General features: G+C 42.1%; 1 protein-coding gene and 1 pseudogene across 1 annotated transcript in view; both read left to right on the top strand.

Annotated features, from left to right (window-relative positions):
* The window catches only part of LRIG1 (leucine rich repeats and immunoglobulin like domains 1), a 168373-nt gene that overhangs the window by 61253 nt on the left and 81360 nt on the right, over positions 1 to 25760 (top strand). Inside the window, exon 3 of the mRNA XM_007948092.1 lies at positions 3433 to 3507. Coding sequence (XP_007946283.1) covers positions 3433 to 3507 — 75 coding nt within the window. The remainder of the gene's footprint in view (positions 1 to 3432; positions 3508 to 25760) is intronic.
* On the top strand, positions 21698 to 22714 carry LOC103203119 (annotated as a pseudogene).

The following is a 25760-nucleotide window of genomic DNA, read 5'->3' as shown; positions in this document are numbered from 1 at the left end:
TTTTTTTTTTTTTTTAATATTTTGTATTTTGCAAAATGTAAAGCTTCTTTTAACCAAGCCACATAAATGGAAGTTTTTGGAGAGAGCTAAGGGACCAAAACACCAAGCTGACCTCATGGATTGAGTTGGGAAAGGTCCCACCTCCAGGTCCTGCACTGGGGTAGGCAGGCTGTGCAGCTCCGTTTATGATACACCTACTGCAACCCTATGATGGGGCAGTGATTCATGTCCTGCCAGCTCTGAGGCACTCCTTGGTCCTGATTTATCAGGAAAAGGTTCAGTCAGAGAAGCCCGGTATTTCAGAATGACTTCTAGGGCTTAGAGTAGAAGCACGTTTTTTTTTTTTTGGGGGAGGGTTGTAGAAGGATATCCGTACAACCCTAGATGTTCAAAAAATTTCACCAAACTCAATTCTTAATTCCTGATTAATGAAGACTGTGCTAAACTTCCTGAGTGCCTTTCCCTTAGTAGCTATAGTTGCACTATTTTTGACCAGTTTCTATTTCAGTCTGGCAAGAAGCTCTTGGCTCTCAGTGGATTCAGCCTTCATTGCCTTCTCAGGCTACATTCTAGTCTCAGCCAGGGATGGAGTGAACAAAGGGGAAAAGAATAGTGGTGGAGCTAGCATACTTACTTTTTCACCAGTGGTTCTTTATAAGTAGAAATGATCTAGAATAAGCTGGCCTCGCAGTTCCTTTCTTGTTGGTGCCAACTGTCCTCCTCATAAATCAAGCAGACCTGTTGAGATTAGAGCCTGCTATTTCTGACTGAACCTGTTGACTCAGGGCTGCTAATCCAGATATAAAATGCCCTGTTAATCCCTAGCACCACCTCTGGTCCACTGCACCTGTACACCCTGCTCTCCAGCAGCTTCATCAAGATTTGAAGTATTATTATGCCCCCCTTTCCTTGCCAGTTTATTTCTGTGAAATGGGGTGGAGCAGTTTGTCATATGCACAGCGGGACTTCGGCAAAAGTTCCCCTGCAGAGGAGTCCATACTGTTCGTTTCAGATTTAAAATCAGGTTACATCATAAGGAGACTGAAAAATAACTACCACATTACCTAAGCAATTTTGAGCTTTCCAGCTTGCACTGTGCTTGCTGACTTTGTAGCTTGTAACTCTTTCCTGATTTGTAGTCTTGCTTGGGTTCAGATCTTGCCTGTGTCACTCTTTAACTTTGTGATCCTAGGCTGGCACTTAGAGAATGGTCAGGTGGAGAGTAATAATGGTACATGATACTTAACTCAAGAGTTGTTGTGGTGATGGAATTGTCTTGTGTATTAGTGCTGTTGATATAATTACAAAGAAATACAGGGTAGTGGTTAAGAACGTAAGACTTTGAGGCTAGATTCCCTGGGCCACTGCCAGTTAGCTGTGTGACCTTGGTTAAATTACTTAAACTCTCAATGTTTTAGTTCATTTCTTGGTATGATGGAAATGTACATGGGACCTACCTCCTAGGGGCCTGAAGATGTGGTGGTTAGTTGCCATGGCAACTCATTCTGACTCATAGCCATGCCACAAATGTAGAGTAGAACTATTCCATAGGTTTTTCAAGACTGGACCTTTCAAAAACATTGCCGGGCCTATCTTCCAAGATGCCAATTGGAAGGGTTCAAACTACCAACCTTTTTGGGTACAAGTTGAGCACTTAACTAGTGCCACCCAGCTACCTTAAAGATGGGGTAATACATTGAAAAGCATTTAGAATTTTACCTGACACATGGTAAGCCCTGCTGTTGCTAATACCACCATGGTCTATGGTTTAAGAATAAATCTCTAAGAGAGCAATTCTTAAGCAAGCTGCCTTGTTGGCAGCAGGCGCCTGGCCTTAGTTTTTCTTGCTCTCATGAAACCTGAGGGTCTCATTTAGTGATGAATGCATCAATAGGTAACTACAGAAATTTATTAGTAGAGATTAACACTAAATGGAGAGTGTTCAGTGTCCCTGTGTCACGATAGGACATGGATCTCAGCAGGGCTGGAGGACATGAAACGTGAAGCAGAAACAATCTGATTTGGGGGCAGTCAGATAAGAGGCTGTTAAAGTAATTAATTGTCTATTTCAACACACAAACAAGGGCTCTTTAAGTGCAGAAAGGATTTGCCACATGATACGGATCTGCTTTCTCTGCCAGATGCTTGAGCCATGAAGCTATTGAAACAGACAGTCTGTGTCCCAGAGCCCAGTAATTGCCAAACTTCATCCTTAACTGGTTTTGGCATTTAAAGAAAGCAAATGGGATAATTCAAGGCCTTTCCTTTTTTAAAAAATTCATTTCTATAGAAGATGGCAGATAACTAGATTATTTAAACCAGTGCTAGCTGTATATCTGTATGAATTCAGCTGTCATTTCAGTGGTTTTGTCTTCAAAAAGTAATGTCTTCAAAAAGTAGTAAGCTGCTTTCTATAAGATATACCTCCTTTCAAAAAGAAATGAGACTAAGACAGCCTGGTTATATCACCTTGATTCTGCATCTCAAATACAGTTTCTTTATACGCCGTCAGCGAGCAGAAAGCCTGAATGTGCTCTGGCTTTCTTAAGGACTTTTAGGTCCACTTTGTAAGTCTGATTTTGGATTCTGTGCTCAAATTTGGAAATACATTTCCATGTAAGGAGGCCAGATTGCAAAGCCTCTGGGGGCATACGAGGCAAGCTGTGCTTTGGTTTGTGGGCTTCCCCTTCCATTAAGCAATATTAGCAGTGGAAATACAGATTTAACAATGTTTGGACAGGAAGGGGGCTTGGAGACCATCTGTAGTGTGAAGAGGCATTTGAAAGTGTCTGCATGCAAAAGGGGTGTGTGTGTGTGTGTGTGTGTACATTTTCCTGGAAAAACGTGCCTGAGGCTTCATGAGCCATAGGAATGTGGAATCGCAGATTGATGAGTCTGCTCCCTGTTCTACATATGAGGCATTGAGATCCATTGGCCCCAGGTGTCATAGCCCCTCAGAGCCCATGGGAGTGTGTGAGCCTCTGGTTTTCCTTGGTGGTTGTTGCTCATCAGGGCAGAAGTGTGGTTCAGAGAGTCACATTTCACAGATGTGTAAAGCAACCGGAAAGGCATGGTCTTCCCTGTCCAGAGTCTTCTCTGACCATTTTAGCCTATGAGGAGTAGCTCCTTGATGGTCTCTTGTGGGGACATTTATTGAGAACTGTGCATGTTGGTCTGTACTCGTTGTTCCCTGCCTGTCAAGTCTTGATTTCTGAGCTAAATGAAAGCTCATGCACTACAATTCCCCTTAGTTTTTATTTCTAAACCATGAGTATGATAAATGATTGGCTTTTGTGACCTCACACACCTCTCTCCCTTTAAAAGCTCACTCATTCAGCATTGTTTTTTATTATTTCCTTTGTACATGAAATACATGATTTCAGACTACTGATTTAAAAGATTCACATGCCTAATTTCTTCTTGTTGTTACAGGTTCCTGAATAATAACGAGTTGACAGCCATACCATCCCTGGGTGCTGCTTCATCTCACATTGTCTCTCTCTTTCTGTAAGTGGATGCAACTCAACAGGTCCTGGGTTATGTGGTGAGGCTGTGGTATTGTTATCTTGCTGATACTCGGTGGCAGGAAGACTTGTGTTCCTGGTAAAGATCACCTTTTTTTGTGTAACCCTAATGATCATGACAAGTGCCTTGCTTAATGTTTTGGGGTTTACAGAATGAAAAGTTTTGCTCTTTTTTTTTTTTTTTGAAAAATAGGTCTTTTTAATGCCCAGACAGAAATAGAACTAGATTTCTTTCTCCTGGAGGTTAAGCAACAACTTGGGTGAGTAAAATGGAGTTAAAGGACGCTGTGTGAATTATTTAAGACAGCAAGTTCTTTGTGTCAGTGAATTTGATAATGTGACTCAGTTTACCTACATGTCTTTGAGAAGGAAAGTACTGCCAGGCCTCTGAAATTAACATAAAAGTAAGGAATTATTAGTTGTGATCAAGTGTTAAACAAAACACAACCCACTGATTGTCATAGCACACTGGATATGCAAAAAGGTATGAATGGAAAGGAAAGGAAGGAAGGAAGGAAGCCAGCCATCAGGGACTTTAGGCTCTGGTGAAAGCCTTTGCTCAAGAGTTAAGCACTTTGTATTACCCCCCTTTTTCCAACAGTCAGGTGGAAGTGATTGCTGGTTTTAAACTCATCTAGAAGCCTTTCCAGATAAACCAGTAGTGAGTCCAATAATTTTCTTGGCCGATTTTATTGGCAGCTTCTTAAGCCGAGCACCTACCTCTTCACACTGAGTTTTCTGTTTCCACTCATCCCAGTTTTATTTGATTGTGATTTGGTGGTTTTATAACTTGTTTTCTTTCCTGTATACATCTTTTCTAGACACTATGGTTCAGAAGGCTGAGCAGAGGGACTTGGCGGGAGGGAAGATGGCTGGGATAGCTTGCAGGTTTGATTTCTGCTGGCAGCAGGCCTTTGTTCAAGAGATGCTGTGTCCTTGAAAAAAGTGGTCTTGAGCTTAACCTTTTTTAAGGCATTGTGAGAACCTGGGGTAACTCACCCTCTGTATCCTGGACAGATTCCTTCATCTCTCTGAACCTCATTTTCCTCATTTACAAAGTATGTCCTTGACCCATTTCATACAAAAGACTGAAGTTTGAGGGGAATGTAATATATACGGAGGTCCTGGTGTCATGTGGGACACATAGTAGGTATTTGACAAATGGTGGCTTCCTGGTGGCTGGTTGTCATATAGCTCCTTGAGTCTTGGCCAGATCTCACCTTTAGAGTGTTTAATTGCTGGCTTAAATTAAATTAATTAACTTTATGTGTGCCTCATTAGGGAAATGCTAGTCCCTTATGTGTATATAAAGCAAAGCACTTGAAGATCCTTTAACTCCTTGCTGTTTGAGGTACAGTTCATGGACCAGCAATGTGGTATTGGCTTGGAGCTTATTAGAAATGCATATTCTCCCTAGCTCCTCTGAAGCAGAAGTTGCATTTAACAAGTTCCCCTGCCCATTTGTCTGCTCATTAAAGTTTGAGAAGCATTGATATTTAACTCCTTGTTCTCACATCACTTTGTGAGGAAGCCAGGGTCATAACTAATATCTCTGTGTTACTAAAGATGAAGTTGAGGCTCCCTGAGGTCCTGTAAGTTGCACAATCAAGAGGGGCAAGTGAGACTGGACACAAATGCCCATGCTTTGGCTCTTCATCTGCCCTTGGTACAAGAGTGGGCAGGTGAATCTGAATTACCCTGTGTACGAGGCCCCAGCCTACCCCATGGGGCCTGTGGCATTTTGAATCACACCTTGCTCTGCTGACTAAAAATAAATTTCTGTTCCTTGGCCCCAGTGCCAGGAGCAGTGGGTCTGGTTGGCCTTGTTCCTGCTATTCCATTAGACAGTGTTAAAATATGTAAAGTCGAGGGAGGAAGGAGGAGTCTCTCTTGGTTTAGATTCAGTTTGGAAAATGCAGGTTAGCATTGGCAGCCTACCTCTTTGGCATGAAGCTGGTCTCTGTCTGACTTAGTTGATCATTTCTCTGAAACTCCCAGAAACTGAAGGGTCTTTTATCTTCGTTTTCTCTGCAGGACCCATATTCTCTGATCTTTGACTGGATACCTGGATCTCTTCCCTGCAGAAGTTAGGATGGCAGAGTTGTAGAAAATTTTTCTGTCATCCATCCTGCCTTCCTATATATCCCCAGTGGACTATGCAGAGGACAGGGAAGAAACTAACAAAAGTGGGCAATGGGTGGACATCACTTGCAGCCAAAGCAGCATCTTTTCCACCCTGACCTTCAAATGTGGGTGACTTAAATCTCCCTCCACGTGATGATTCCAGTTGTTCAGGCTTTGAAGAGCACCATTAGCTGATGTGTCTGTTGCTTTTCAGACTGGGAGGTATTTTGTGTTCAACATAGGCTTGTCGTGTTCCTCCTGTGCTGCTGCAGTTGTGGTCCAGAGTCCCTCCTGAGGTGATCTCCTGAGGACTGAATGTGATCACTCATTCAAAGCCCCTACACATTACCTAAAAAGTGGTAGGTTAGTTAGCTCAAGAGGAGCCTTGGTGGCACAGTGTGTAAAAAGGCCTTGGCTGTTACCTACAAGGTTGGTGGTTTGAACCCACCAAGTACTCTGGGAAAAAGGCCTGGGTATCTGCTTCTGTGAAGATTTTTGCCTTGGAAACCCTATGGGCAGTTCTGCTGTGTCCTGCAGGGTTGCTGTGAGTTGGAATCGACTTGATAGCAACAGGGTCAGGTCACTTATCTCAATAAATGTTCATCTCAGTTTGGTTTTCTGTCTTCTTGAGTCTTTGATGGTAAACCTTATACCTTGCTCCTAAATCCCAAGTTCTTGTTCCCATTTTCTCTTTGTGGTCAGGCAGAAGACCACAGAAATAGTCAAAACATTGCTGCAAAAGGAATAGAGCTGATACCTGCTGAGGCTAGCTGAGTTACAGGAATGACTTTCTTGGGACAAATTTTGTAGGCAGGTGTGTCAGAGAAAAGAGGGGACCAGCTCTGTCTTTGATGCTGTTATGACCTTGGAAAAGTTACTTTTACAGATGGTAAAAGTACCCTTGCCTCTTTTATTATTCTTCTGTGACTCCGAAACCAAGAGTAGGGAGAAAAATCTCACAAAATAAATAGTTACCCTCACTGCCTAGTAGTCATTATTGCTACTTTTATCTTGTTAACAGAAGTAAGATGTTTGTGATTTTCAGCCCAAACACTTGTAATTATGGACTTTAGCCTCTGGATATTGTTTGCACCTGGAAGTTGGCATTTCATATCTGTTTGGTTTTCTGTCTTCTTGAATCTTTGACAGTAAACCTTGCACCTTGCCCACATGGATGGCTCTGATCCCTTGGGCATCAAGCCCTCATGGCCAGGCTGTCCCAGTTGGGAGGGCCTCATGGGAAAAGGTTTTGTTTTATGCCTGGCTTTAATATCTTGGTCTCAAAAGAGAATTCTAGAGTTTTGGGAACTGGAGTCATGCAGCAAAATTGCAGTTGGTGAATGCTTTCTGATTAAAAGGCTCTAATTCAATTAAATTATTTGTTAAAGAGCAGATTTATTTGTATCATGTTAGGAGAATCATGCCAAAGCCATTTGTCTCAAGCCATTTGAGCATAGAACTCAAAGAGAAGTTTTAATAGGATTGGGTTGGAGTGAGGAGGCTAATTTCATAAAATAGTTCTCAGAAAGAGAAACAGACTTTTTGTCATATAGCATGGGGAAAATATGCCATTGGATTTTTATGTTGGAGATTTTTTAAAATTTAAAGTCCAGGAAACTCAGGTTATAATTCCCACAGCAACAGTAATTTTGTCTGATGCATAAGCAACATTTCTATTGAAGAAAAATTTCCGCTTATCCTATAGTGTTTCTGCACTTGAGTCTTTGAGAAGATTGGTTACAGTGGAAATTGTTAAAATTTTTTCAGTCCTAGGACTAAAATAGCTTGCTGTAAAATTGACTTTGGTTTTAAAGCAGGTCAGTTCTTTGACTCCTATACATTGGCTGTAGCGCATTTCCCACATGGCACTTTGCTTTGTTCATGTAACTTCTTTTCCAGTTGCTGGTATATTTGAAACCTTGTCCCTTAACCATGCCTCCTTGTTTCTTCTCCCCCTCTCTTTGTCATGGATCAGGTGAAAATTAGTTGTGCACAGTTGCTTGTGACTTTGTAACACTGCTATTAAAATTCCTTATGTTTATGTGGTATTTGAAAACACCACTGAAAGACCTTTTATACCCCATCTGGGGAGGTAGCATTTTTGAAAAGTTATTTTTTTTTCTTTTTTACTGAAGTAAAATGTATGTAATAGAGTTTATTTCTACCAAGTGCACAATTCAGTGGTTTTAAGTATATGAACAGTGTTGTGTAACCATTACCACTAATTCCAGAACATTTTCATCACCCCAAAGAGTAATGATTAGCTGTTAGCAGTCACGTCCTATAGCTCCCTCACCTTAGCTCCTGTTGTTATGTGCTGTAGAGTTGGTTCTGACTCATAGTGACCCAGTGTACAACAGAACGAAACACTACCTGGTTTTGGGCCATCTTCACAGTTGTTGCTAAGTTTGAGTGCATCCTTGCAGCCACTGTTAATCTATTGTTGAGAGTCTTTCTTTTCTTTGGCTGACCCTCCACTTGGCCATGCATGATGTCCTTCTCCAGGAATTGGTCCCTTCTGACAGTGTGACCAAAGTATAGGAGGCGAAGTCTCACATCCTTGCTTCTAAGGAATATTCTGGCTGTACAGCTATTTCTAATCAGATTGGTTTATTCTTCTGGCAGTCTGTGGCATATTCATTATTCTTTTCCAATGCCATAATTCAAAGGCATCAGTTTTTCTTCAGTCTACCTTATTCATTTTCTAGCTTTTGCATGTGTATGAGGAGATTGAAAATACCGTGGCTTGGGCTAAGCATACTTTTAAGTCTTCAAAGTGACATCTTTGCTCTTTAACACTTGCTGCGGGTGGGAGTGGGGGGTATACTCTCCCTTCCCCACCCACCCCTGATAACCATTAAAGAATATTTCTTTCATTTGTGAAATCCTTTTCCTGATTTTTTACAGTAGTGGTCTCATGCAATATTTGTCCTTTTGTGATTGACTAACCTTACTCAGCATAATGGCCTCCAAGTTCATCCATGTTATGAGAGGTTTTGCATCATTGTTCTTTAACTTAGCATAGTATTCTGTTGTGTGTATGTACCATAGTTTATTGATTCATTCCTATGTTGATGGGCATTAGGCTGTTTCCATTTTTTGCTGTTGTGAATAGTGCTGTGATGAACATGGGTGTGCATATATCTGTTCCTGTCATGGCTGTTACTTCTCTAGGATATCTACCCAGTAGTGGGATTGCTGGATCATATATTATTTATATTTCCAGCTTTTTAAGGAAGCACTATACTGTTTTCCATGAAGGTGACACTATTTTATAGTTCCACCAGCAGTGTATGAGGGTATCAGTCTCTTCACAGGCTCACCAGCATTTGTTACTTCCTTTTTATTTTTTGAATTTTGCTGTCAGTGCTGGGGTGACATGATACGATTTGTATCTAATGGCTGATGATTACAAGCATTTCTTCATGTGTGTGTTAGCTACCTGGGAGCTCTGGTGGCTTAGTGCCTAAGGCATTTGACAGCTAAACAGAAGGCTTGGTGGTTCAAACCCACCAGCCACTCCTCAAAAGGAAGACTGGGCAACCTACTTACATAGAGTTACCACCTTGGCAACCTAAGGAGGGGTCGCTATCATATCTTTTTTTTCTTCTTCTTCTTTTTAAATGTATTTTATTGAAATATAACTTATGTACAGTGAAATACACAAAACTAAAATGACATGGCAGTGGGTTTTTTTTTTTTTTTCAGTGTATAATATTTTCTTTGGTGAAGTGTCTTTTCATGTCATCTGCCCGTTTTTTAATTGGATTATTTATCTTACTCTTTAGTTGAAGTTTTCTGTAAATTTTAGAGATTAGCCCTTTGTCTGATAAGTTATTGCCAAAAATATTTTCCCAGTCTGTGGGTTGTCTCTTGACTCTTTTGGTGAAATCTTTTGATGCATGTAAGTGTCTAAGTTTTAGGAGGCCTCAATCACCTGTTTTGTCTTTGGTGTTTATGCATTGTTGGTTATATTTGGTGTAGTGTATTTATGCCCTGAATTAGGGCCCTTATGTTTGTCCCTATTTTTCTTTGATGATCTTTACGGTTTTAGGTTTTACATTCAGGTGTTTGTTCCACCTTGAGTTCGTTTTTGTATGTGGTGTGAGATGTGGGCCCTGTTTGATTTTTCTGCAGATGGATAGCCAGTTTTCCCAGCACCATTTATTATTCACTGAGTTTTGGTCCTTTGTCAAAGATCAGTTGTCTGTAGATGGATGGATTTACTTCTGAGTTCTTAGTTCCATTCCATTAGTTTATGTGTCTGTCGTCGTACTAATACCAGGCTGTTTTAACTATGGTGGCTGCATAGTAGGTTTTGCGACCAGGAAGTGTAAGGCCTTCTGCTTTGCTCCTCTTCTTTAGTAGTGCTTTCCTTATCCAAAACTGTGTGGTGATATCTCTATAGAAGTAGATTGCCCAGTTTTCTTTTTGAGGAGTGGCTGGTGGGTTTGAACTGCCGGCCTTCTGTTTTCAATATAAAATTAGTGATTAGGTTTTCCATCTCTTAAAAGATAGATGATGGAATCTGGATTAGGATTGAATCATATCTGTAGCTCGCTTTGGGTAGTATTGACATGTTCATGATGTTACATTTTCTTATCCATGGCGTGGTATATAGTCTTCAATTTTTGTAGGTCTCGGTTTCTTGTTAGTAGTAGTGTTTTATAGTTATCTTTGTATAGGTCTTTTGTGTGTCTGGTTAGATGTATTTGTAAGTACTTCATCTGTTGGGTGGTTATTATAAATGGCATTACCCTCTTGATTTCCTTTTCAGAGTTCTTTTCATGAGTGTAAAGAAATCTGATTGACTTTTATATGTTGATCTTGTCCCCCTGCAACTTTGCGAAATCTTTCTATTAGTTCTAGTAATTTTCTTAATTAGTCCTTGGGATTTTTTATGTATAAGATGATATCAAACGCAAATAGAGATAGTTTTGCTTCTTCATTACCAATTTGGATGCCTTTCATTTTCCTTTCTTGCATTATTGATCTGAGTGGGACTTCTAATACAATATTGAATAGAAGGTGATAGAGGGCATCCTTGTTTCATAACTGGTTGTAAGGGGAATTCTTTTTGATTTGAGAGTAACGTTGGCTGTTGGTTTTGCTTATATGCCCTTAATTATGTTGAAGAATTTCTCTTCTGTTCTTATTTTTCTTATCAGCATTTTATCAGGAATGGGTGTTGGATTTTGTCAGATAGCTTTTCTACATTTATTGATACGATTGGTTCTTTCCCATTATTTATGTGATGATCTCTTAACACTTTAAAAAGCTCTTTTGCAGCAGATTTGCCCAGTTCATTATGTCACTTGACCTCTTGAGTGCTGCTTCCATAAAAAACAAAAAACCAAATCCACTGCCATCGAATTGATTCTGACTCATAGTGACCCTCTTTGGGTTTCCAAGGCAGTAAACCTTAATGAAGTAGATTGTCCAGTCTTTCTTGTGCAAAGTGGCTGGTGGGTTTAAACTCCCAACCTTCTGGTTAGCAGTCCAGTGCCTTAAGTACTATGCCAGTGCACTAATCTGAAAAGTAATTTTGTTCAAGGGAAGTTTTTTTTTTCCATGGTAGCAATTATACCTAGAAGACTTAAAAAATGAGTGACTGAAATAAAAATGCCAGAGATGACTTTAACTATGGCAGTTCTTTTCCTGTGACTTCTTAGCTGAAGAAAAACTCATTAAACGAGAGGGATGAAATATTTAAATCTCTTTATTTTAACTTCCAGAGAATAAAACATGGGGGGGGGCATGAAACATGGTTTCCTGTCTTTGACCCCTCTTCCAGCGAGGTAAGTGGAAGAAGCCCTTGGTGGAGTTGTGGGATCTGAGGCGTTGAAGGACTGAGCACTCCTTCTGGCTGTATCTACTGGTGAAGTAAAATCAATACCAATACTTAACTCTCAGTGTATGGAGCAAACCCTCTAGGAAAAAAAAAGGGGGAATCAATCTTCTTTACAGGCTTGTTAATGTAAAGATCAATTCACATTAAAGTGTAATTAAAGAGCAAGCCTTGGAGGGGAGGCAGTGATGATCTGAACCACTGTTGCTGACAGCTCAGGGCTGCAGAGAATAATTAGAGTCCCTCACTGGGACCCAACTCAGGAAGCAAGGGAAAAAGGGACCCAGAAGTCAACTTTGGAAAATTAAGCTCAGCCTCAGAGCCTAAACTAAGGTTCTTTCTTAATTAAGCTTGAAGCACGAGTGAAATAATACTGAGTAATAAGTAGTCACTGTCCTTCCTAAAACTGTGTGTGTGTGTGTGTCTTCTGGGGGAGTGGGGAGTACAGATGTACTCTTGACCTAAGGAGCTGGGTTGAAGCCTCTTGCCTTTCTATTTACTTAAAACCCAAATTCACTGCTGTTGAGTCAGATCCAACTCATAGCGACCCCTCGTTGGGTTTCTGAGGCAGTATTTCTATGGAAGTAGATTGCCCGGTCTTCCTTCTGGGGAGTGACTGGTGGGTTTGAACCACCAGCCTTCTGGTTAGCAGTCAAGTGCCTTAGGCACTACACCACCAGAGCTCTTTACTTAACTGTCATTAAAACTTTGTCCATATTGCATCACCTGAAAGAAGGTAATCATTTGCAGGCATAATAGAGCATCGATGTTAAAAAATTTTTCTCTCTCATAATATTTATCCTTGGAAACATAAAATTATCAATTGTTTAAAAGGTTGAGTGGTACTCTGTGATGGTGAAGCTCTTTGAATATTTATTCAAAGTTGGATCTGTGGGTATCTAGACGTGTGTACAGGGTGAGGTGGATGTGATAAAGGGTCACCGTGTCCTTCAGGCAGGAGTTCCTTTTGAGGACAAATCATCAGATTGAGTGTGGACTTAGTCATGTGTGTAGTTAGAAAATGTGGAAATAGCTAAGTGTTTCTGCGTTTTACTCAGGAGAAGTTTCGTCACGTGGGAACCCAGTTAACCTTCCTTTTGAAGGAAGGCCAGTCCATTTGAGTGTTGGTGTAAAAGTAAACCTTCTTTTGCCATTGGCGTTTCATTTGCTTTGATATTTGTACACTCTCATCAAGAGTGTAAAGTTAATAGGGGCAAATTTAGAGACCCTCATTTATGGCATAAATAGACTGTTAGGCATAACCCAAGATGCACAACAACAGAAGATAAAGTAGATGAATAGGGCCTTCTAAAATTTAAATTTTTATGTGCTTCCAAAGACTTCTTCAAAAGAGTAAAAAGAACCTAGGGATTGGGAAAAAATATTCGGCAATGCTGTATCTGACAAGGGACTTATCTCTAAAATTTATAGAAAACTCCAACACCTCAACAACAAAAAGACAAACAATCCAGATAAAAAATGGGCAGAAGACAAGAATAGACACTTCACCAAAGAGGATATTCAGGCAGCCAACAAACATATGAAGAAATGTTCACGATCCTTAGCCATTAGAGAGATGCAAATCAAAACAACAGTGAGATACCATCTTGCCTCAGCATTAGTAGCAAAGTTCAATAAGACTTTGAAAATAACAAATGCTGGCAAGGATGTGGGAGAGATTGGAACTCTCATACACTGCTGGTGGGACTGTCAAATGATGCAACCACTGTGCAAAACAGTATGGTGATTTCCTTAAAAAGTTTGAATTAGAAATAACCATTTGATTCAGCAATCTCATTACTACGTATATATCTAAAAAAGCGAGAGCCAGGACAAGAACAGATGCACCCATGTTCATCACAGCACTGTTTACAATAGCAAAAAGATGGAAACAACCTAGGTGCCCTCAACAGAAGAACAGATAGCCAAACTATGGTACATACACACAGTGGAATACTGTGGAACACTAAGGAATAATGTGGAATCTGCAAAACACCACATGATGTGGATGACCTTGGAGGACATTATGCTGAGTGAAATAAGTCAACCACAGAAGGACAAATATTGTATTCTTTCATTAATGTAAACAGTCAAGGAAAAGTTTATATATGGAAGGGAGGTTTCTTTGTTGGTTACCAGGGGTGGGAGGAGAGGGAAGGGAACACTGGGGTGGGGGGGAAGTGTGTTAATAGTAGTTAGATTCTTTAGAAGGGAATAGTGGATAAAGTGGGTTGTTTTTTTTTTTTAAAAAGTCCCATGCACTGAGTTCCTACTAAGCTGCTCAGGCCTTGGGTGGCAGTGGATTATTTGGATGAGTTCTTATGTCACCACTGTGGCAACAGGCATTTGTTTGGGACGATGGGGCTTAAAGGCTCTGGTAAATTAATTCATTCTGAGGGAAGTACAGGGGCAGTGGTCACTGAGTGGTATAAGTACCATGGGTGGGCTGTGTCTCTCATTTGAGGTTTGAGGCCCACAGCTGTTATCAATTTATCTTGCTTCATTTGCTGTTTACTGGTGACTGTTCAAGGCTCCCCAAGGAGTGACTGTTGGTTCAGGGTCGTATTCTCTCCTTCAACATGTGGAATACCTGGATTCAGTTCCTGGCCAGTGTACTTTGTACACAGCTACCACCCATCCTTCAGTGGAGGCTGTGTGTTCTGTGATGCTAACCAGGTTTCAGTGAAGCTTGCAGAATAGCAGACTAGGAAGATAGACTTGGCAGTCTATTTCAGAAAATCAGCCAATGAAAATCCTATGGATCACAGCGGTCTGATCCACAGCCTGTCATCGGGATGGCCCAGCACTGAGCAGTGTTTCCTTCCATTTTGCATGGGGTCACCATGAGTCAGGAGCCACCTCAAGGCAACCAGGGGTGGATTACCCAATAAGTGAGTAAGCACAAGCTTACTTGTACTTACTTACTGAACCTGTAGTGAACAGTTTCACATTTTTTCACCACATCAAAGATTCTGCCTTTAGATATGGCCGGCATCTGTCTCATGACCGCTTAGCACCTATAAAATAAAAGCTTCTTTTGAAATTTACAATCCCTGACAGAGATGGAATACCAGTAAGCAAAGTAAGCACAGACTTACTTACGCTTTCTTACTAATTTGTAGTGATCAGTGTTTATTTTTACACACACACACACACATATATATTTTTAACCATGTCAAAGGTTGTTCACTGCAGATTACTAAGTAAGCACAAGTAAGCCCATGCTTACCTTACTTATTGGGTAATCTGACACTGATGCCAGCTAACAGGAAGGCTCCCCAGCAGATGGTGACCACTTACTTTATACTGTAGGGAGCGCTTAGTGAACAGTGTGGCAGGAGAACTGCTGTCAACTGAATGGTGGGTATCAGCCGCCCTGCTTACAGCTCTGCCTCGCTGGCAGGAGGAGCCTAGGCAGGGAGTCTGGTTTTAGTGCTGCTTCCCTTCCTGCTGATTATCAGTCCCTGTTATCAGATAAATCTTTGCCCTTGCCCATGACTTGGATTGGGACGTCTTTGTTCCAGGTGGAAGTTGAAAAGTGGGGAATTCACCTGCTGTAAGGAAGAATCACAGTTCAGGTGTCTGCAATTCAGGAGCTCATGCCAGCTTGCCCTTGCCATCTCTTTCCCACCCTGCCTTGTTGATGAGATGGTTATTCACCTCCTGCTTTCCTGGCCGCCTGCTTGTTGTCCCAGTTGTCAGTGAGCACGGGTTTAAGATGAGGTCATGCGTTCACATGCAGGGCTACTGAGGGCCGCTGTGAAGTCTGTTGGTGGATTCCTCACGTGAAACCTCTGAACAGATGTAAATGGACCAGATACTGGCTGTTCGCTGGGTCCTCCAGACTCAGAGTTCCAGCCTGCAGGAACTCTGTCTGATTGCAGAAAAAGATGTGTAAACAATTGTGATGCAAGCAAAGGCTGGGGAGTGTTTAAGGGGGATACCTTCCCTATTCTCAGGAGCTCTGGTGGCGTAGTGCCTAAGGCATTTGAATGCTAACCAGAAGGCTGGCGGTTCAGACCCACTGGCCACTCCTCAGAAGGAAGGTTGGGCAGTCTACTTCCGTAGTGATACTGCCTCGGAAACCCAAGGAGGGGTCGCTGTGAGTCAGATCCCACTCCATGGAAATGAATTTGGTCTTTCATTTTTAACCCACTCTCACCAGTAAAGTATACGACAGGGCATTTTAGCTGAGGCTTTCTGTTGTGTGGTTCTCCTTAGAAGTGAGAGTAAATTATAGGCATAAGATAAACCAGTTACTGTGAAGTCCACTCTGATTCATGTCTACCCCGTGGATGTCAGAGTACAGTGTGCTCCAGAAGGTTTCCAATGGCTGATTTCTCAGAAGTAGTTTGCCAGGCCTTTCTTCTGAGGCACCTCTAACCCCCAAAAACCCAAACCACTATCATTGAATTGATTCTCACGACCCATAGCTACCCCCATTAAGTTTCCAATGTGGTAAATCTTTACAGAAGTAGATTGCCCCATCGTCCTTCTTTGGAGCAGCTGGTGGGTTTGAACTGTCAGCCTGGCACCAGAGCTCCTCTGGATGGATTCAGACCACCAACCTTTAGATTTATAGCTGAACATATTAAGTGTTTGTCCCCAGGGACTCCACAGGCAGAAAGTGGAACTCCCTAAATGTTCAGCATCTCATTGGTTGGAAAAGTCTTGGATGAGTAACAGGACATAGCTAGTTCCATTTTTAGGCCAGCTACCCACCCCACCCCCAGTGTCTTTGTCAATGGGCAGGCTGTTACGAAGAGATAGCAAGCTTCTGTTGGAAGACAGAACCGGACCAGTAGTTGTTAAACTGCAGCCTCACCAGAAGCTAGATACCCCCAGTGAGCCTCAAGATAGACAGTTAAACATCCAGTTTAGAAAGAGAGCAGCCCTCTATGCCTGAAAGTTCACAGGGACTCAGTGTGGACTGCAGCTTGCTCTAGTCCAAGTGAGCCTTTCATTGGGAAAGGAGCCACCATGGCCTCTGCGGCAAGCCTGCCAAATTATACTCAGTAATGACTTGTCATTTTCCGGTTTGCTTCTTTTTTTTTTCCCTTTCTTTATTTAAGGGTGGGGGTGGTAGCCCCGCCAGATGAGGGGTCCATCTGTAAGTCATTTGCTGAGCAAGGGAAGTGAACACCAGCTGCTGTTTCCTCTGGAAACAGAGGGAGGCGGAGAACCTGTGGAGCAGGACCTTTGTCCTGCAGTTCACTGCCTTTTTGGAGCTCAGTAGCTTATGTCCTGTTGTTAGAGCTGGATTTTGCTGGGTATTTGTTTGGCTTTGCTTTGTCTCCCATTTTTCCTCATGACCATGTAAGCTTTACACACAGTCTAAGATCTAGTGGGAACAAAGACTACCCCCTCCCCAATGCTGGTCTTAGAGGGAACAAGTCTTTCCTATTAGCAGTGGTGCTGAAAACCCTGCAGGGCTGGGGGAAATGAAGCTGGGGAAGCGGAGCTGCTCTGCCGGTTGCACAATCTCCCGTGTGAAAGGAGCTGGCCATGGCCCATATCAACAGTCTCCTTCCAACTGGGACCATTTCCTCCTCCCCCTCCCCCTTGCTCACTTCCTGCAGGTGGCTTCTGTAATCCAATTACCACTGGGAAGCCACATGTGCATATGCACCTAATCCGAAAATGGCTGGCTTGACTTTGACCTGTGTGGTGACCTTACAAAGAAGGCTGGGCCTATTGTGTCTGCTCACACCTGGGAGCCATTTTCAGCTTTTATAGCCCAAGTGGAAGAAATGTGTCTGTGTTTATGCCAGGCCTTTCTTTCATAAGGCCTGTCACTATTGGGAGATACATAGAGAATATTAGATTCACTCAGCTTGTTCAAAGGCCAAAGCTTTTTAAAGATAGAAAACTGTATGCACCATATTCTGTGGAATCATATGAAATTGCTGTTTTGTCATTCAAACATGATCAAATGTGAGTTAGAGTCGATTCAACAGCAACTGGTTATTAAGCACATTTTACAGATGAGGCACGTGAGGCACAGAAAGGGATAGTAATTTGCCTGAGGTCACACAGCAAAGCAGTGGCCAAGGTGCGCCCCGATCTCATTTCTCTCTGGGCTTGTGCTCACTATATACCTAGAGGTGTGTGGATGTGGGCCTAAAGAGTGTCTTGTCATTTCAGGTGCTGAAATATCCAATCCTGATAGCAGTGGGGAGATTTCAGTGCTGTTTAGGGTGCAGAGTGAGTTGCTGTGCAGCTTGAATGAGAGGTTACTATCCTGGCAAAGGCAGTACATGTCTGTTAGAAGAGGAAGAGTCCTGTAAGTCCTTTGCTTTAAAAGTCTCAGGTGAACTTACTTGGGCAGCCCTTGGTACAGTGTTCTTCAGCTGATGAAAAGTAAAAAAGTAGAAGTCTTTCTCATGCCCTGAAGATTAGGCTGACCCTCCCCTTCCCATCCTCTTCATCACACACACAAGTTAGTTTTCATGAGCTGGTTAAGATCGTCCATCTGTTAAGGGCACAGTGAGGAAAAGTAATCTTGCCCTCGGGTCTGGGCAAAGCCCAAACTTGTTGATCTACCCTGCCTGCAGATTCTAGGATAGGGGCTATCTGCCCTCAAAGACATCACTTCAAGACAAATTCTCCTGCAGTTTCCTCACTTCCTGGATGCCTTTCAAACCCAAGCAGCTGAGATAAAGGTGCCAGTTTGTGGTTTTTGTTCCCAGTTTCTTGAACCAGGGGATGAATATGTGTGCTGCAGAGTGTGGCTGGGCTGCAGTACACACCCTATGTAGTACCCTTGGGTATGGTTGTCTTCACTAGTAGCCACTGGTCTCTGCTCATTGTAGAGCCTCTTCAGGGCTGAGGAACATTTTGTCATGGGGGAGAGAAGTAGAAAAGGCTGCTTTGGAATGAATTTATAAATATCAAGGCTCCTTCTCCTAGTAGACTTATGGAAAAGGTAGTACAAATAGATCTTTTCAATTTACACTGATTGATACATTGTAGGAATTTTATAGAGAAAGGCCATATTGATTAGTGTAATGACTATGGAAGGGCTCTGGAATCAGACTAATTTGGATTTGAGTCTTGCCTTCATCACCTTTGCTGTGTCACTTGGGCAGGTACTCTCTGGTCCGCAGTTTCTTCACTTGTAAAATGGTATTTGCCTGATAAGGTTGTTGTGGGGATTAACTAAATACAGGGTGTCCTCAATATATATCTGGTATGTAGTGAATGTGCAATAAATGTTAGGCACATTGGTTAATGCTAAGTACTCCAACTAATGTGTTGAGTGCTGGTGGGGTTGTGGGTAAGGCTGGCCCAGCCTTTGCTGCTGTGTCTTGAGGAATTTTGTTCTCTACACTGAACTTGGGAGCTCTGGAGGCGTAGTCCTTAAGGCATTTGGATGCTAACCAGAAGGCTGGTCCAGCCACTCCTCGGAAAGATCGGGCAGCCTACTCCATAGTGATACCACCTCAGAAACCCAAGGAGGAGTCGCTGTGAGTTGGATCTGACTTGATGGCAATGAGTTTGGTTTGTATCTGTGTGGTGAGGTTTTTTGTTTTGTTTTTAAGTCCGTAGCTTTCTTTGCTTACTAATTCCTTTTATGAATGCTACTGAGAATGGCAGAATTGATTTCCTTCCCCCTTTTCATTGCTTTTTCTTCTACCAGAGGTAGGTGCAACAAGCAGCAAAACACTCATCAAATATTTAAGGGTAGTAGTTCTTGTCCTTGGCTACACAGTACAGCGACCCGGGGAGCTTTAACAAATAGAGATGCCCAGGCCATATTCCAGACCGATTAAACCAAATCCTCAGGAGGTTTGAGCCTCGTCAATGCTTTATTAAAACTCTCCAGGTCATTCAAGTATGCAGTCAAAAAGTCTTTCTTTTTTTTCCCCCTTCTAAATTTTATTGATTTTGTTGTTGAAATTATACAGAGCAAAACATGCGCCAACTGAGTAGCTTTTACATGTACCATTTAGTAACATTGATTACATTCTTCAAGTCGTGCAACCATTCACACTCTCCTTTCTGAGTTGTTCCTCCACTATTAACATGAACTCAACTGTCCCCTAAACTTACTATCTGACCTTTCGAGTCTCTGTTGTCCATTTAATGTCCATTTAATCCCATGTAGATAATATGAGAAAGAAAGAAAAGACCAAAATGGATGTCAGAAAAGACTCTGAAACTTGCCTTGAGCAAAGAGTAGCTAAAACAAATGGAAGAAATGACAAGATAAAAGAGCTGAACAGAATATTTCAAAAAGCAGTTCAAGCAGACAAAGCCAATTACTATAATGAAATGTGCAAAGACCTTGAGTTAGAAAACCAAAATGGAAGAACACACTCAGCATTTCTCAAGATGAAAGAACTGAGGAAAAAATTTAAGCCTCGTGTTGCAATATTGAAAGATTCTGTGGGCAAAATATTGAATGATGCAGGAAACATCAAAAGAAGATGGAAAGAATACACAGAGTCAATGTATCAAAAAGAACTGGTTGATCTTCATCCATTTCTGGAGGTGACATATGTTCAAGAACCAATGGTATTGAAGGAAGAAGTTGAAGCTGCACTGAAGGAATTGGCAAAGAACAATGCTCCAGGAATTGACAGAATACCCATTGAGATATTTCAACAAACAGATGCTCCACTGAAGGCACTCACTCGGTGATGCCAAGAGATTTGGAAGACAGCTACCTGGCCAACTGACTGGAAGAGATCCATATTTGTACTCATTCCAAAGAAAGGTGATCCCACAGAATGTGGACATTTTCTAACAATATTAGTATCACATGCAAGTAAAATCTTAGTGAAGATAATTCAAAGATGGTTGCAGCAGTATATTGGCAGAGAACTTCCAGAAATGCAGGCTGAATTCAGAAGAGCACATGGAATGAGAGATATCATTGCTGATGTTAGATTGATCTTAGCTTAAAGGACATAATACCAGAAAGGTGTTTATTTGTGTTTTATTATCTGTGCAAAAACATTTGATTGTGTGGATCCTAACAAATTGTGGATAACATTGAGAAGAATGGGAATTCCAGAATACTTAATTGCACTCATGAGGAACCTGTACATAGACCAAGAGGCTGTTGTTCAGAGAAAACAAGGGGACAGTGCATGGTTTAAAATGAAGAAGCTAGTGGGTTAGGGTTGTATCCTTTCCCCATACTTATTCAAACTGTATGCTGAGCAGATAATCCAAGAAGCTGGACTATATGAAGAACATAGCATCAGGATTGGAGGAAGAATCATTAACAACCTGTGATACGCTGATGACACAACTTTGCTTGCTGAAAGTGAGGATGACTTGAAGCACTTACTGATGAAGATTGAAGACTACAGTCTGCAGTATGGATTACATCTCAATATAAAGAAAACAGAAATACTTAAAACTGGACCAATAAGCAGCATCATGATAAATGGAGAGTAGATTGAAGTTGTTAAAGACTTTGCATTGCTTGGTTCTACAGTCGACACCAATGGAAGCAGCAGGCAGGATGTCAGATGACGTATAGCACTGGGCAATCATCTACAAAGGACCTCTTTCAAGTGCTGAAGAGCAAAGATGTCTCCTTGAGGACTAAGTTGTGCCTGACATAAGCCATAATATTTTCAATTGCCTCATATGCATGTGAGAGCTGAACAGTGAATAAGAGAGACCAAAGAAGAATTGATGCTTTTGAGTTGTAGTGTTGGTGAAGAATGCTGAAAGTACCTTGGGCTGCTAAAAGAACTAACAGGTCTGTCCTGGAGGAAGTGCAGCCAGAGTGCTCCTTGGAGGCGAGAATGGCCAGAATTGGTCTGACCTGCTTTGGTCATGGTGTCAGAAGGGACCATTCCCTGGAGAAAGATGCCATGCTTGGTTAAGGTAGAGCGTCGTTGAAAGAGGAGAAGGCCCTCAACGAGATGGATTAATATGGTGGCAGTGGCAATGGGCTCAAGTATAGCAAGGATTGTGGAGCTGGCACAGGACTGGGTGGTGTATCGTTCTGCTGTGCATGGGGTCACTATGAGTTGGAGATGACTTGAGACAGCACACAACAACAACAACAACAGCAACGGATAATTCTCCAAAAGAACATGATGTTCAAGGCAGACCTTGTTTATTACTTAAGCTAACATGTTGTTTGGTTTTAAGAAGACATTAGAAGGCTCTCTGCTCCTCCCTGTTTGACAGAAAGCTGCACCCTCTTGTGCAGTCCCAGCCGCTTCCATGAGACACGATGGTGAAGGTCAGAGTAAACGGATTTGGCCGTATTGGGCGCCTGGTTACCAGGGCTGCTTTTAACTCTGGCAAAGTAGATGTTGCCATCAATGGCCCCTTCATTGGCCTCAACTACATGGTCTACATGTTCAGTATGATTCCACCCATGGCAAGTTCCATGGTACCGTCAAGGCTGAGAATGGGAAGCTTGTCATCAGTGGAAAACACATCACAATCTTCCAGGAGCGCGATCCCACCAACATCAAGTGGGGTGATGCTGGTGCTGAATATGTTGTAGAGTCTACCGGTGTTTCCACAACCATGGAGAAGGCTAGGGCTCACTTGAAGGGTGGTGCCAAAAGGGTAATCATCTCTGCCCCTTCTGCCAATGCCCCCATGTTTGTGATGGGTGTGAACCACAAGAAGTATGACAACTCCTTCAAGATTGTCAGCAGTGCCTCCTGCACCACCAACTGGTTGGCCCCCCTGGCCAAGGTCATCCATGACAACTTTGGCATTGTGGAAGGACTCATGGCCACGGTCCATGCCATCACTGCCACCCAGAAGACTGTGGATGGCCCCTCTGGGAACTGTGGCGTGATGGCTGTGGGGCTGCCCAGAACATCATCCCTGCATCTACTGGCGCTGCCAAGGCTGTGGGCAAGGTCATTCCTGAACTGAATGGGAAGCTCACTGGCATGGCCTTCCGTGTCCCCACCCCCAGTGTGTCCGTTGTGGACCTGACCTGCCGTTTGGAGAAAGCTGCCAAATATGATGACATCAAGAAGGTGGTGAAACAGGCATCGGAGGGTCCCTTAAAGGGCATCCTGGGCTACACTGAAGACCAGGTTGTCTCCTGTGACTTTAACAGTGACACCTACTCTTCTACCTTTGATGCTGGGGCTCTACCTTTGATGCTGGGGCTGGCATTGCCCTGAACGACCACTTTGTTAAGCTGATTTCCTGGTATGATAATGAATTTGGCTATAGCAACAGGGTGGTGGACCTTATGGTCCACATGGCCTCCAAGAAATAAGAGCCTCCTGGACCACCAGCCCCAGCACTAGCACTAGAGGAAGAGAGAAACTCTTGGCTGCTGGGGAGTCCTTGCCCCAACTCCATCCCCAAAACACTGAGAATCTCCCATCCTCTATAGTTTCCATCCAGACACCCTAAAGAAGGGGAGGGGCTTAGAGAGCCCAACCTTGTTGTGTACCATCAATAAAGAACACTGGACCTAAAAAAAAAAAAAAAGACATCAGGGGATATATTTGGTTTAAGGTTTGATGATTTCAGGGCAGTAGTTTCAGGGGTTCAGCTAACCTTCATGGGTCTAGGAAATTTGGAGTCCATAAGAATTTGAAATTCTGTTCTTCATTGTTTCCCTTTTGATAAGAATTCTTTTATGGAATCTTCGATTAATATGCTCAGTAGCTGGGCACCATACAGTTCTTCTGGTCTCATGGCAAAGGAAGCGGTTGTTCATGGAGACAGTTTGCCATATATTCCATATCTTCCTCTTTTTCCTGACTCTACTTCTTCTGTTGCTGCAGGCTAATAAAGACCAATTAATGGATGGAATAAATCCCACTTGGTCAGTGGTGCATGATCTTTTAATATGCTGTTGAATTCTGTTCACTAGTATTTTGTTGAGGATTTTTGCATCTATATTTATAAGAGATACTCACTGCCATCGAGTCGGATCTGACTCATAGTGACCCCTCATTGGGTACCAAGGCTGTATCAGTACGGAAGTAGATTGCCCTATCTTCCTTCCGAGGAGTGGCTGGGGGGTTTGAACCACCAGCCTTCTGGTTAGCAGTCAAATGCCTTAGGCACTATGCTACCACAGCGCCCATAAGAGAGAATGATCTATAATTTTCTTTGGTTGTAATGTGTCTGTCCAGTTTGAGTATCATGGTTATGTTTGCTTCATAGAATGAATTAGGGAGTATTCCTTCTTTCTCTGTGTTTGGAAGAGTTTAAACAGTGTTGGTGTCAATTGTTTTCTAAATGTTTGTTTAGAATTCCCTAGTAAAGCCATCTGGTTTAGGACTTTTCTTTCTTGGGAGGGTTTTCTTGTGTGTCTGTTGATACTTTCTGTTTCCTCTTGAGTCAGTTTGGGTAGGTTGTATGCTTCTAAGAATTTGTTTCATCTAGATTATCCAGCTGTTTGCCATGCAGTTGCTCATGATATTCTATCAGAATTCTCTCTATTTCTGTCAGGTCAGTTGTAATGTCCTGTCTGTCATTTTTTGTTTTAGTTATTTGCATCTTTTCTCCTTTTTTGTCACTGTAGGTAAATTTGTGTCCACTTTATTGATCTCAAAGAATCAACTTGTGGTTTTATTGATTCTGTTTATTCCATTTTCGATTTTGTGTATTTCTTCTCTGATCATTATTTTCTCTCATTTTTGAATCAGCTCAATGGCATAAGTTTGGTTTGGTTTATCTGTCATTATCTCTTCTAACAGATTTTGTCTTCAAGTTTTGTTTGTCTGATATTAAGATTGCTACCCCAGCTGTCTTTTGGTTGTTATTTCCATGAAACAAGATTTTCCATCTTTTCACTTTCAACCTATTTGTGTCTTTGGGGTTAAGGTGTGTCTCTTTTAAATGATATAGTTGGATTATGTTTTGTTTTTTATTATTCATTATGCTACTGTTTGCCTTTTGGAACATGGCATTTAGTCCATTTACATTTACTGTACTTCTACCATTTTTTGAGTTTGTTCTTTGTTAAGTCTTCTTTGAAAATGTCTTTAGTACTTCCCACTTGTGTGTTTTGTTGGTTTATTACAGTGAGCCCTTTTGGATCCCTTTCATTTTCCTTTTGTGTACGGTTTTTGTGTATTTTCTCAGTGGTTACTATGAATATTACATTTAAAAGCTGGTATTAATAACATTCTAAGATAAGTCGGTACCAACTTAACTTCAGTAACATAAGGAATTCTATATCTGTACCACCCCTCTGCCCCCTTTTGTTGTTATCACCGATTATGTCTTTATATTTCATGTGCCCTGTGACATAATTTTTTTTTTATTGTGATTTGGGTGAAAATTTACAGAGCAAATACACTTTCCATACAGTAGTTCACATACATTTTGTCTTGTGACATTGACTACAGTTTACCACAATGCAACAGCTCCCCTCCTACTTCCTCCTGATAGTTATCTCTTCCCTGTTTCTATCCCTCCATGCACTCCTGCCCCCTGAGCTGTCTCAGGTTGCATAAGCAACCCTTCCTTCTCCCATGCTTGTTCTCTCCAAGGAGTGTATGTAACTCAGGCAGATGTTCAACCCATGTGCCTGTCTATGGTTTGCCTGGAAGCCACAGGTGTGCATTCAATTCCAGACCTGAAGGGCATCTAGGGACCATAGTCTCAGTGGCTCCACCAGGCTCTATTGGGCCAGCAAACCTGATACCCCCCACCCCTTTTTTTTTCCCCAAATGACTTTGAGTTTTGTTCCACATTATTCTCCCTCTCTATCCAGGATCTCCTACATACATCCCCTTCCAAGTGGAAAACAGTGGTAGCTGGGCACCATCTAGTTCTTCTGGTCTCATAGTCGTATAGACTGCAGATTGGATGGTGTACCAGTCACTAGGACTAATTGTTTCCATGAATTTTTGGTTTTCTTCATTCTTCTTTGCTCTGGATGAGGAGAGACCCATCGTTGCATCTAGATGGCAGCTTGTAAGCTTTTAAGATCTCAGTTGCTACTCACCATAGTAGGAGATGGAACAATGTTTTGTGTAGTATGTCATGCCAACTGAGCTTGATGTCCTCTGCAACTCTGGTCCCGAGCCCCAGGTTCAACTATTCGGTCCTTCTGGATAGCTGGCTGTGACCAAGCAGTGATTACAACCTTGCCCCTTGTCAGCTCCATTATACACCTGGGAATTCAGATCATACACATAAAGTTATAGGATCACTGTCTGCCAACCCTATACATGTTCTTGGGTGCATTCCCTACTTCATATACATACCTAATATTTCAGCTTGTCCACCCATCTATCCACCCATATGCCCGTGTTTGCCTTCAGTGACCACGCTGTACTATATGCGCAAAAGGGTTG

The sequence above is a fragment of the Orycteropus afer genome, unplaced genomic scaffold (assembly GCF_000298275.1).
Source record: "Orycteropus afer afer isolate SDZICR_OR568_19922 unplaced genomic scaffold, OryAfe1.0 scaffold00201, whole genome shotgun sequence".
NCBI lineage: Eukaryota > Metazoa > Chordata > Mammalia > Tubulidentata > Orycteropodidae > Orycteropus > Orycteropus afer.
The sequence above is the reverse complement of the archived record's forward strand: the minus strand, read 5'-3'. Positions and strand labels throughout refer to the sequence as shown.